At 35.1% G+C, this 12,378-nt stretch overlaps 1 protein-coding gene across 1 annotated transcript; it reads right to left on the bottom strand.

The window, feature by feature from the left end:
* Nucleotides 1–740: 740 nt before the first annotated feature.
* On the bottom strand, nucleotides 741–4,143 carry LOC117319022 (methylmalonyl-CoA epimerase, mitochondrial-like). The gene is made up of 3 exons (XM_033873932.1): nucleotides 3,913–4,143; nucleotides 3,236–3,322; nucleotides 741–2,928 (listed from the first exon to the last, which is right to left on the bottom strand). The coding sequence occupies exons 1-3, from the start codon at nucleotides 3,985–3,987 to the stop codon at nucleotides 2,776–2,778; spliced, it is 315 nt and encodes a 104-aa protein (XP_033729823.1). The 5' UTR covers nucleotides 3,988–4,143; the 3' UTR covers nucleotides 741–2,775.
* Nucleotides 4,144–12,378: the final 8,235 nt, after the last annotated feature.

The following is a 12,378-nucleotide window of genomic DNA, read 5'->3' as shown; positions in this document are numbered from 1 at the left end:
ATTTTATTTCAGCAAGATTCTGCCCTCTCTTTGAATCAAGCTATTTCCATATTTTGTATTGAAGGCAACATTGCATAACATCACAGCATCTGCCATATTCCTTTGTCATATACAAGTAGTTGTATTCTGCACTCACATATATATTTATCAAGATAATCGTTATCCCACGTCGTCCAACGTTTCCTAAAAACCGCTATTAGTCATAAATAACTCGGTGGAGTTTGACAAAAGGCGAAAGCATCCTTGGGTGAAAGAGATGGGGCCACCGAAATTTGCTAAAATCATTGCATTTTCTGAAATTTTGGACCCCAAACCCCTCGCCAAAAAAATTCGGCACTCGCATTACCACTAAATTACTAAATTCCTTTTCAAATCTTCGATCCGCGCCTGCCTTGGATGAAAGGAAACAAAAGTTTGTATATAATGTAGGCTGCCCCTAGGGGCCTGAGGGGCAGGAACAGATTGGGGAAATATTGCAAATTCTTCAAAAATACTTCTGTAGAATTGCAGAATGTTGTGAAATATCCAGGTGAGCAGTTTTTTTAAATTATTAATTACTACTTAAGAAATATTACTGGCAATTTGTATGGCTAAATGCAGTGTTCAAAACTGAAGGTCCTCCTTATTCGTTCAAAATAGGGAGGGCTGGCGAGTATGGATGAGGGATTGCAGTTACTTATTCAATTATTGTGTTCAAGAACTGTTGAGGAAGTTTGAAATAATAACAAGCAAATCATTCAAATGATTCAAGATTTTAATGAAACGCAGATGCAGTCAGCGTTTGTGGAAAGACAACAAAATATAGGTAACATGACATTTAAAACATGTGTACATTCTCTCCCTCCCTCCCTCCTTCTTTCTCTAATATCTTCTTCACCTCTTACATCTCTCTTTACCTCCTCTCTACCTTTCTATCATTATTTTACACCAGCCATCTCCACCACATTGTATCGCGCCTATATAATCTCAATAACAGTCATGTCAGACATTTTTACATACATAAATAATTCAGCTACTTACAATCAATTATTTTTAGAAAAAGAAACTTGATACTTGACAAGAGGCCTAGAGGGCCTGTATCTCTCACCTGGCTTATTTGAGCAAACATCAAAATAATGTTCATGTTCCATTTGCTCATAGATTTATTTGTTGTTGTATGATTATGTTGTGGGGATCTCAACTGCTTCAAAGACATGATAACCCAGAAATGAAGTCAAGATTCAATATGATTGTATTTAAAGAAAATATAAGTCCCTTGGGGTGGGGAAAGAACCCTGAGCCTATTTCTACATCAGAATTGGGTTCATCTCTTGATGCCCTGAGTGAGCAAGGCTATATAGGATTATGGGGTAGTTTAAACAAAAGAAAGATGTCTTCATGGGTGGAGAGAGACCCCAAACCAATGGGGTTGGGGGTGGGGGGGGGTGTTGACCTCACTATTCGTATAAATTTGAATCCCAACCTCCAGGGGATGTTACCACTAAATATCAATGTCATACATTGCTTAGTCCCAGAGAAGAAGACATTAATATCAATATTGCCAATTGGACCCCTTTTGGCGCCAGAGGCCCCCAAAGGGGTCAGCTCCACCATTCGTACAATTTTGAATCCCTACCCCATAATTATAATATAAGGATGCTACCAGTCAAATAGGAGTGATATTGATTGCTAAGCTCCATAAAGAAGAAGTTGTTTACATCAATCTAGCCAAACTGACCCCTTTTGGCCCCACCCTCTGGCCCCTGAGGAGTCACCATTTGTACAATTTCTAATCCCCACCCCATAATGATGCTAGTCAAATTTTGTTCAATTTTGATCAGCTGTTATGAAAAAGAAGTCGATTGTTGACAGATGGACGACGGACGCCACGGTATGGCATGAGCCATTACAAGCCTCTTTTTTTTACCCACCAAACTTTGTTTTAGGAACACCTGCATTCTTCATTATAATGATGACAGTATTTATACATAGGGGATTTAACAATTGTATTTAGGAAACTTGTATAAACAAGTTTGATAAATTTAATATCACATCAGCACAACTCTTAGATTTAAGCTATCATATAACTTGAGAAAAAATATGCTGACAAATTTATCTTCATTGTTTCTCTATAAACGACAAATCTTGACACTAGACCCAGATGCCATATACACAATACCTTGATATCATGTAGAGCAGTATATGAGATCAGAGGTTAATCTAGACCCAAATTACGTAGTGTTCCCCATTGATGGTGTTTTCCCATTTGAACAAAAACGAAATTCCCCATCAAGAAAAAAATCACATAAAAACAGGCGTAAACACTCCAAAACGGGAAATTCCCCAAATTTTGATGAAATATGTAAGAATTATAGCAAAGAATAGCTGTAAAATGTTAAAATTTAAAGAATAATTCAAGACCATTCATTTCCCCTTAATTTCATAATGGATAGTATTCCCTACATCCTAGATTAACCCCTGGAGAAAAACACATATCAAAAAGCATCGGTTATATATATTCAACAAGCAAAAAATGCAAACTGAGTATTGCTAGACCAATACATGTCCCCCTACCAGCCCCCGCTTATAATAACAGTGACCTTGACCTTGAGCCAAAAACCCTGATACTTGAATTTGTCTAAGATATCATGGTCCTCTATCAATGTATGTAGTTTTATTAAAACAGGGAATGAAGCCGTTAAAGTGATCACAAACTTTGTCGTTACGACTATAGGGCAACAGAGAGGAAACCTATAGTCCCCACCAGTTTATACACACTTATTTAACAAGGGAGATTCATGCCTCCTCCAGTTCCACCAGAACACCATTACAATCCTTAGGATGTAGAAACACTACAAGTTTACCGTGCGCCCCTATCTTGGCTTCTGAACTCAACAGTCTAATTCCTTTGGCTTTCACATCCTTCATCGCCTCGGTTATGTTGTCCACCTTTAAAACATACAAAAAAAACACAAGTGAAAAGAACCTCTAAATCTTAATTAATAAAAGATATATGGGCCAGACAATGGGATCAACTGCATCGTATAGCTGTTATGTGGGTTTTTTTTTTTTTTTTTTTAATACACATTTGCATGTAATGTCCCTGAAAATTGATATATCAAAGCCTTAGCATTTTAATATAATTCTGATGAAAGTAAAAGTTCTTGTTTGTGAATATATTGTGTATGGTGGCTATATTAGAATGCTGACCTTGTGATTTTGATGACCCATAGTTTATATATGGTATATGTTTTACCTCAATACAGATGTGGTGCATTCCTCCATTTTTGTTTTTATCCAAGAAGTTCTGTATCGGGCTGTTGTCTCCCATAGGATTCAGTAACTAGGTACAAAATATAAAGATATTGTCATTGGTATATAATACAGTTCATGGAAATATAGTTCTATCCTAGCATAGAAGCGCTCTCTGAAAGTAAGGGGATGGTAGTGTTGGGTCACACTATGACAAGAAATCAAAATAGAAGAAAATTGGACCAAACTTAAATTTTAACAAATCAGAGATTACAATAGCCATCTAAGAAGTGAAACGTCGTCTGTGACTCTTTAAAGCTTTATCTGACTTTGGAAAGAAGATAGTTTGACTCGATCACAAAGGAAATTCAGAAAAGCTTGACACGATCACAACGGAAATTCAGACAAGCTTGACTATAGAGCAAAAAGAAAATTCAGACAAGCTTGACTATAGAGCAAAAAGAAAATTCAGAAAAGCTTGATTCGATCAAAAAAACAGAACAACATTAAATTCAACAAATTTGAAAACAGAAGCAAAAAATAAATCCACAAAAAGTACTTAAATGATAATGAACTTGTTTACAGATCCTGCAGCAATATTAGATATAACATTAAATTAACTGCTGCTAGTATAATGTAATGAATTTAAATTTTTGGTATTGCTGTATATAATGTACAAACCTCTAATTTTGTATCTCCAAGTTCAATAAATACTGTATACACACCGTGGTCAGGTTGGGGCTGTAAGAACCACATAAAAACATAAACAATAAACAAATTACAAGAGAGAAATCTTGGCACCCATCATTGAATGATCTTTATCAGTTCTATGTCTGACTGATCTTCTCTCTACTTTTCCCTTTTGTCTTTTTCCTAGGGTTAATATTCTGATAACAAGAACAAGTGGAACCTACATGTGAAGTATGAGAAACATCCCTTCAGTTCTTTTAAAGAATAAAGTGAAAAGTAACTTCAATTCCCGAAAATCTAAGATAGCCGTCTTTTAGGGACCAAGGGCAACCTGCTCAGTACTCCTGTTTGAGAAATATCCCTCCACTTTTTTTTCAAGAAATAGTGATATCAGACTTCAAGTCTCAAAATCCAAGATGGCTGCCTGTCAGCCATTTTGTTTTCCTGATCAATAATCTAAATTAAATTTGCACAACTAAGGACTAAGGGGAGCTTACTCATCATATTTTAGAAATATCCCTCTTGAACTTTTCAAGAAATAGAGATACAGTGCAGGTCTTAGGAATGAACACAAAGTCACCATCTGCCGGCGTTTGATTTTCTATTCAAGGGGTAAATCACCGCGACCGATCACCCTCAATTCCTATCAGGGATCATGAAAACGGCGTCATCGCGATCCCCGGTGGTAATGTGTTCATCAAAATCCGCGGTGATAGTTTCTCCGCGAAACATCAAAGCAATTTGTCCGCCGCGAATCCTGATGATGCAGCCCCGGAGGGCCACGATTACATTCAGCCTTCGGTTTTACCTGTGGTGGTGTGGCTCTCAGTTGACCATTATCGACCCTTATCGTTGTACGTGTACCGAATTTTTTACCGCTAGCAGTCGAGACGATTGGTAGATTTTGTGACTTACATGCAAGTGTCCTATCCCTAATGTAAGACTCGAATTCGAAGTGATAACACGTTACGGTTCTCCGTGACGATCATGGGTATAACTAAATAATAAAAAAAACCATCTGGATACCGTATAGTGAGTCTACGAAATTCCCTTAACGTCTCAATTGCTGCTGTTGATAAATGATGTGATTTAAATGATCTGCAATTCAATACTTGTATATAGGCCTATGCATTTAGTCACTACTGATTTAGCTGACCTGTTTATAGATTGCGCTTTGTGCATGACCTCAGATGCCATGACCTCGGAGAGGCCACATAAGGGGCTCGTTATTTAGTGAAAGATCTCGGACTATTTTTACGTGATCTAGCAAAGTCCTTAATTGCATAATTTAGTCATCACATATATCTGAAGTATCTAGCTAGTAAGATGTCTGTTTGAGAAATTGATCCATATACGTGTACGACCTGTGACGGATGAGAAGACGATAAACACTGATAAGATCATTACTTGTCCTCGCGGGGACATAATGTATGTTTTTGTTTCGTAATTGTTTAAAGAAAACCAAATTTTATCCTGAATTCTATAGCTTATAATTATTTCGTCTGACTTTTTGTAGCGGGTTTCATACATAGACTGTACAATTATTTAAACATTTTGTAGTTTAAATACACGATTTAAAGACGTTGTGTGTTTTCTTACTATCATTATTTATGTTGATATATATGCTACTTGCAGTTTACAGGGACGATTCCGGCGTGGCTAATAGCATAGACATAACTTGGGTGCATTCAAATTACCGGTAGATGTAGAAATCCATGCTAATATTTTCCAAACTATATATATATAGTAGTTAATCAACTTCATTATTTCATTAACAGCCAATTGTCACAGCAAAATCATTATGCGAGGTCTCTTTTTTTCGATTACATGCATGATTGGAATCTATGTGTGTAAACTATAAATGGTGTGTATATTGTTAAATGGAAATTGTCAAATAAATATTGTTTGAAATACATAGACTGCAGAATGATGTGTATGTATAGTCCGATGTGCTCTCTTTATTGTGAGAAAACAATACATTGGTGTATGTAATAAAGAAATCAATAAAATACATTTTAACATATTTCAATTAATTATAAGCATAACATGGGAATCTTTCCCGTCCCTTTTATTTTGGAAGCAAAACAAAATAACGTACTAACAATACAGACGTCACCATTACGATCAAGACCTAACGTCCAAGCAATGTGAACTATTTCGTCCTTTCTCTATCTATAGACCAGTCTTTTTTATTTCCAACGAAGCCTGATGATAGATCATGTAATTTGAAATTTTCCATTGAACTGGTAGGTAACAAAGGAGTTCCAGAAGAAAATATTTAGATTCTGTGAAGAGAATGTCGGAGATGAGTATATAATAGATATATTATATCATTATCGTGGTTTTGTTTTACCGCAAACATTGAAAATTCGCTAGGAAATCATATATTCCAAATCATTACCGTTTAAAACCAAATGACATCAAACTGAATGATCTATAAAACGGTCATACTTATAAATCAGTTATAAATGGTGTATCATTATTTTCTAGAAACAAATCTCTATATCGCGTAATATAATTCTCTATACACAGAACAATTACATGCCGTGTAATTATAGAAATGTTTTCACCAACTGTTAACATCTGTCAATCACATATTTTAATTACAATAGAGAGTATACCTATTTCGCAATGACCCCATCGGACCCCTTTGGGTTTTTTCCTGAGGGGAGTATATGTTGTTATCCAGAAGGATTTGAGGCTGTAGTTCGTCCATGTCTACTACCTGTATCTCACATCTTACTGTAGGATTTTTTTTTTGAAATAAAGAAATGAAATTACACGTTTTAAATCGCAACAATTAGTGTTCGTGTATTATCTCAATAATTAATAACAAATACACGGGCTAACAGCTACCGTAATTATTTAAGTAAATATAAACTAAATATTGTGAAATTATACCCCTATGTTTTGGGCGACACTCTCATAAATCCTAGCGTAAGACTTTTTTACAGCCAATTAATTAGACAATAGATTGCTGGGATACCTGCATCGAATAGGGTGGACAGTTTACCTGATGACACACCATAATCAGGCACAGCCTACTATAGCTCCGCCCACATACTCTCAGATTTGTTGCCACAGGTGTGATTGACATGTCTAGATGATTTTTACAAAGGACATCGTCGAAGTTTTAATCGTTTGCTGATGTCACTGCACGTTCGTCAAATTAATGTAAAGGCTATAAGCAGACATATAGATTCGCTTGTTATCGTACATTGATTGATATATTTAATCAGAAGACAGTCTGTACCTGTACAATAGCAAACTCGTAGAGACTCGGCAAAAATCAGACACCGCAGATCGTTAGTACCGACGGCAGTGTAATTTAATTAGGGTGCATGTGGTTATTTATTTAATACCATATGTCGTTCAATTAACGCATTTAAATCACAGACACATTGTTGACTTGAACATTACAATAAGCAGACATCTGTCTCCGGCCGTATCTTCATCTGTGTAACATTGTCGTGGTCATTTATTTGCTACATAAAATACTGTGTTATCGGACATAAACATAATATGTCGTTACTAAAACCAAAGACATATATATGTCTCTGCTAAAACATATATATCATGTGGCATAAAACTTAGTTGTTGCTAGCCACGTCGTCATTCCCAATATAAAAGTGGTACGCATTCAGATATTTTCATTTATCTTTATAACGTACCCTCATGTGAGCCCACAGACGCTTGCATAGAAAATATTACTTTCATTTTTTTTTTGATATGACAGTGGTATGTGTAATCTATTAGCTCCTGTGGTAGGACTGTGATCTAAAGTTTTCTGGCTGCAGTTCAAAGGAACCTTGCAACTTACCTGTGATAAAAATCACGACTTACCTGGCTGTGATCGGGTGACATGCTGACAAACGGTGATGAGTACACAACTGAATTCACACATGTTCCTAATAATTTGATAGTTGTGTAATTGTCTGTAGCTAATTTCAGGTATCAAACGTAATTTTTTTCAGCGGTATTATCAAGCACTAGCAGGAAAATTAAAACCGAGAATAATATGCATAGAAAAAAAATATTGGGAGAAAGATCCTATGGTGGGTTAATTTATGTACATGTCTGTGATATTTAAATAAGACACACTAAAAAAATCCTCATCCTTGCACATGTTTCACTTTGTATCCCTAAATGATCGTTTCTTTAAATATCGTTATTAATAATACCGAAGACGAGTTTAAGTTCTTTATACTAAGCCTTCCGGCTCAACTGTAGGCATATGAATATTCGAGGTACGGACAAAAGCCTCTCTTCTTTATCACATTTTTGAATTGAATATTCTTGTATATTGTACCATCATGTGACTATGTTATTATTCAGTGTTTTGTTAATTTTACGGGAGAAGTCGTTTATAAGTTGGTAAAATTTGCTGACTAACCCCTTTGTCATTTCTGTATATCAATAAAATATGTTTAAACTTAAACTACAACACGTGTTCTGTGGACCCGCGATAATCCGGACGCCGATAGTCCGGAAAACTCACAGTCCGGACGGAAATGCACGGGAACGGATTTCCGTAACGTTATTTGTACTCACCAGTCCGGAAATTCGGATTCCGATTCCGGAAGCCCATTTTGGGAACGGAGCGTACTTTTCGTTAGTAAATTTCCCTCAATAATCCGGACAATTTTTTCACCACGAGGAGAAAAAAATATCGGGGCAAGTCACTGGCGTAGTCATAGCGACCTTGCCAGGTCATAGCCCCGGGTGTTTACCTGTGTTACAATGTGTAGCTTTTGTTTTCATAACGGTACATTGCTTTTTCTCTACGACCTAAATGTTACAGTATTAAAGGATTTTATAGTATAGCCTGGTCTTGCTTTTATCAACTTGACGTACAATATCTATGATAGTTATTTTACAGACGGCAACTTTTATAAGAACACATATTGCTATTTCGTAGTTAGTAAGAATTTATGCACAAACATACAGTGCGTGATACGATAATTAATCAATCTCAAATACATGTAATAAATTTATGATCGGTAATTAACATCATTAACGCTTGTATTTGGTAAATACGGATATCGGCTTGTAACACCGTTACGTGAAACGACGACTCATTGAAAGATGCATGTTATTAATTACATACACATTTACGTATTAAGCAGTGATCACAAGAACTGGGTTGATTACACACAAATTAGTCAATAGTCGTCTGGTAATTAATTATATAAGCGTCACATTGTTAAGAGAATACGGCTTGAATAATTATTGGACATCTTGGGTAGTTCTCGCTGGTGCCGCGTATTTTTAAATAGATAGCTTGGGGTTTCTGGTACGTAAAAATCATAAAAAAAAACATGGGCTGATGGTAAGTTGTAAAATCCGGGTCTTTTATTGTATACATATATTCCCTTACACATAGTGATATGTGATTATATACATGTATATAACAATTAATTTACTATTTACATCATAAACATTATCCTATCATAGATTTGTGCTGGAATTGCACATACAGACAATTCAACTACTAATAAAAGTAATACAACATATGTATGAGAAACATTATATGACTATACATAATTATTGGTTATTAAGCCATTCTAATTTTCTCTTCCTTGCAAATTTAATATATTTAGCAAGATTTGAGATATCATTTCTATTATTTCTTGTTAACAGCTCTATTAATTTGAACATGCTCGGTTTTCATAAAATTATGAGGTTTAACGCATTTCTTTCGTAATTAATACAAATAAGGACAATTTAAGATGAGATGAAATTGAATGGAGTGAAAATAGCCTTCATAGCGTAATTGACTTAATTACGTGGTGGTCTTAAAGTGTACCCGTAACGATTTGCTATTTCAAGTTTAAATGTGATTTAGGATGAAACTAAAAATGCTGAAAGGCCGACTTTCACAGCGACTTTAGTTTTAGAGTAATTGCGATTTTTCTCGAACCGGAGCCGTTGATTACGTTTCGGTCACCTCTGACCTGTGACGTCAGAGGTTTAATGGGATCAGAGCCGTCATATAGGAAATATATATAGAAACACGTGCCTGCAATTAATGCGAATGAGACAACAATAATGAAAGTGCTGAATAAACTTTTTGACTTAGATTTGTGAGTAAGTTAATAACAAATGTTACCGAAACCAGGAGCATAAAATTTTCTTTTATAACAGGTCGTATATAACATGTAAAATTTGAATAATTTTCTATTTTAACGGGTCGCTGTAACATGTATGGCATTTGAATAATGGGCCGTTATAACGACTTACATCATATAGCCTTTATTATGGGGGCATTTGCGGGTTGTTACATACCAATATTGATTTCGGTTATAATACTTCTATTACTAGAAGTTTAAAATACAATTCATACACGATGTGAATAAAAGTTAAAAAATTGGAATTTTTATTAGCCAAACAGCAATAGATATGTTGCAAATACACTTGAAGATACCGTTATTTGTGATTTTCGGAAAGATTCATAGAGTAAATTTTCAACATCGTGGGTTTATGAATGAGGCAACTTTGGTTAATCATTCTATAGACAAACCTTTAAGATACATTTTTTTTCGCTTGAAAGGAAAACGATTAGATTAGAACACCAGACACATGTAGTGCAGTGGACAGGTGTGACTAGCCCGTGGATCATAATTTCACACCTGGTAATTGTTTAGCGGTTATACTAACCCACTCAATTCGTAGTTCTCCGAACATGTTTCTAATCTTCTAAGTCCTGTTTTAAGTGAGGTATGACTTGTGACACACGAATGGAAAGTAAAACCACAATGATCTCGATCACTTCATATAATGACACAATAACGAAACAAAAAAGAAATATACTGATAATAAAAAAGAAATAAATAAAATTTGAAAAATTCATACACGAAAATTATTGCGAGTTAATAAGTTTTAGTATTAATTGTGATTAATCACGATGAACTAAATTGTATGTTTTCTATATATATATAAAAAACGGAGCGAAAAATGAATGGTTTTAATAAGAACCTATACTATGTACCTGTACATAAAGTATCAATTATATTATAATTGTTGTGAATCACTTTTATTTAATTTGAATGACAGCGATTATATAAAAATTATATCTTTCTCAAAAATGTAATCGTCCGTTATCCCTGAGACCATGATATATAAAATACCCTCGGGATAAAATCTGTATATGTAGAAGTATCACTATCGAAATGGAGATCATTTACAAATCGTGTGCTTTTAACATGCATCTTATTGCCGTACTCAACAAGACAAACACCGTAACATGAATCAAATAACTTCCACAATTCCAATGATCGATGGTAAAATTATGGATTGATACACATGTATTTAACTCGTTGTGGTCATAAACGTGATAAAAACTAACTTTCTGATAGCAAAACTTTAAAAGAATAGTTATCATTTATTTGCAAATATCTTTATCTGTAAAAGATTGATACATAGTAATAACAAGACATTTCGTAACTGTCTTGTAAATCTTACCTGTGCACGGAGAATGACTTGTCAATCATTCTTATCAACCAATGAAATACGCGCAAAGCCTTTCCGCGGCGTTTGATTGACAGCAACAATGCTCACTGAGGTGTGACGAACTTCAGTGTCATCTGCTTTGTATAAGGTGACTTGACAATCCAACCGATGAAATTCGTGTACGGCCAGGTACCCATTTCTATTGCGTTTGATTGACAGACAGCCAAGATGGATACTATCCACCAATGACGGCTATCATGTTGATTCATCACAAATGAAAACGTGTTGTATTCTATAAGAAGCTACGTAATAAAATGTACTATGAAATGTATAAAAAAAAGTATTATGATTTTATAAAAATCATTGAAATCACATTTTTGATAGAAACAGTAACCATAAAATAGGCCAGAGTAAAAAAAATACTCAGTGACATGATATTAATGTGAAGACATGAAACAGCCGGTACATTTAACACCCATATTATATGGATGCCCTAAGATACGATATATTGCAGGTTTTTGACTATGCAGCCAGTGGCTAACAGTCAACTCCCGGTCTCACCTTCCGGTTCTTTCTCCGGATTAGTCGAAGTGTTAGGAAAGATCCACAACAACACCAGTATAAGTTTTACAAGTTTAAGTATGTCTCATGGAGGCAGTCTGTATATAAATCAACAAGTAACAAAAAGTTGAAGAAAACCAAAAATAAAGTTCAACATAATAAAACTTAGGTGTAAAGCCAGTAGAAAAATAGTTAACTAAATAAAATACCAACAAACTAAACAATAAATAAACTTAGGCAGAGTGGGAACTCAAATATGACCTATGTTAGCATAGAGGCTGGGAGAGTCACCGTGCAGGTGCTTCCCTCAATATCCTAGTAAGATTACAAACCAACCATTGTCCCTAGAACTTGTGACTTGACAAAACTGTCTATTACTCTCAAAGAATTTGGAGGGGGTACTAAACGGTACTAAAATGAACAATAAGGGGGCAACAACAAAATATG

The sequence above is a fragment of the Pecten maximus genome, unplaced genomic scaffold (genome assembly GCF_902652985.1).
Source record: "Pecten maximus unplaced genomic scaffold, xPecMax1.1, whole genome shotgun sequence".
Classification (NCBI taxonomy): domain Eukaryota; kingdom Metazoa; phylum Mollusca; class Bivalvia; order Pectinida; family Pectinidae; genus Pecten; species Pecten maximus.
This window is presented reverse-complemented; position numbering and strand designations above follow the sequence as displayed.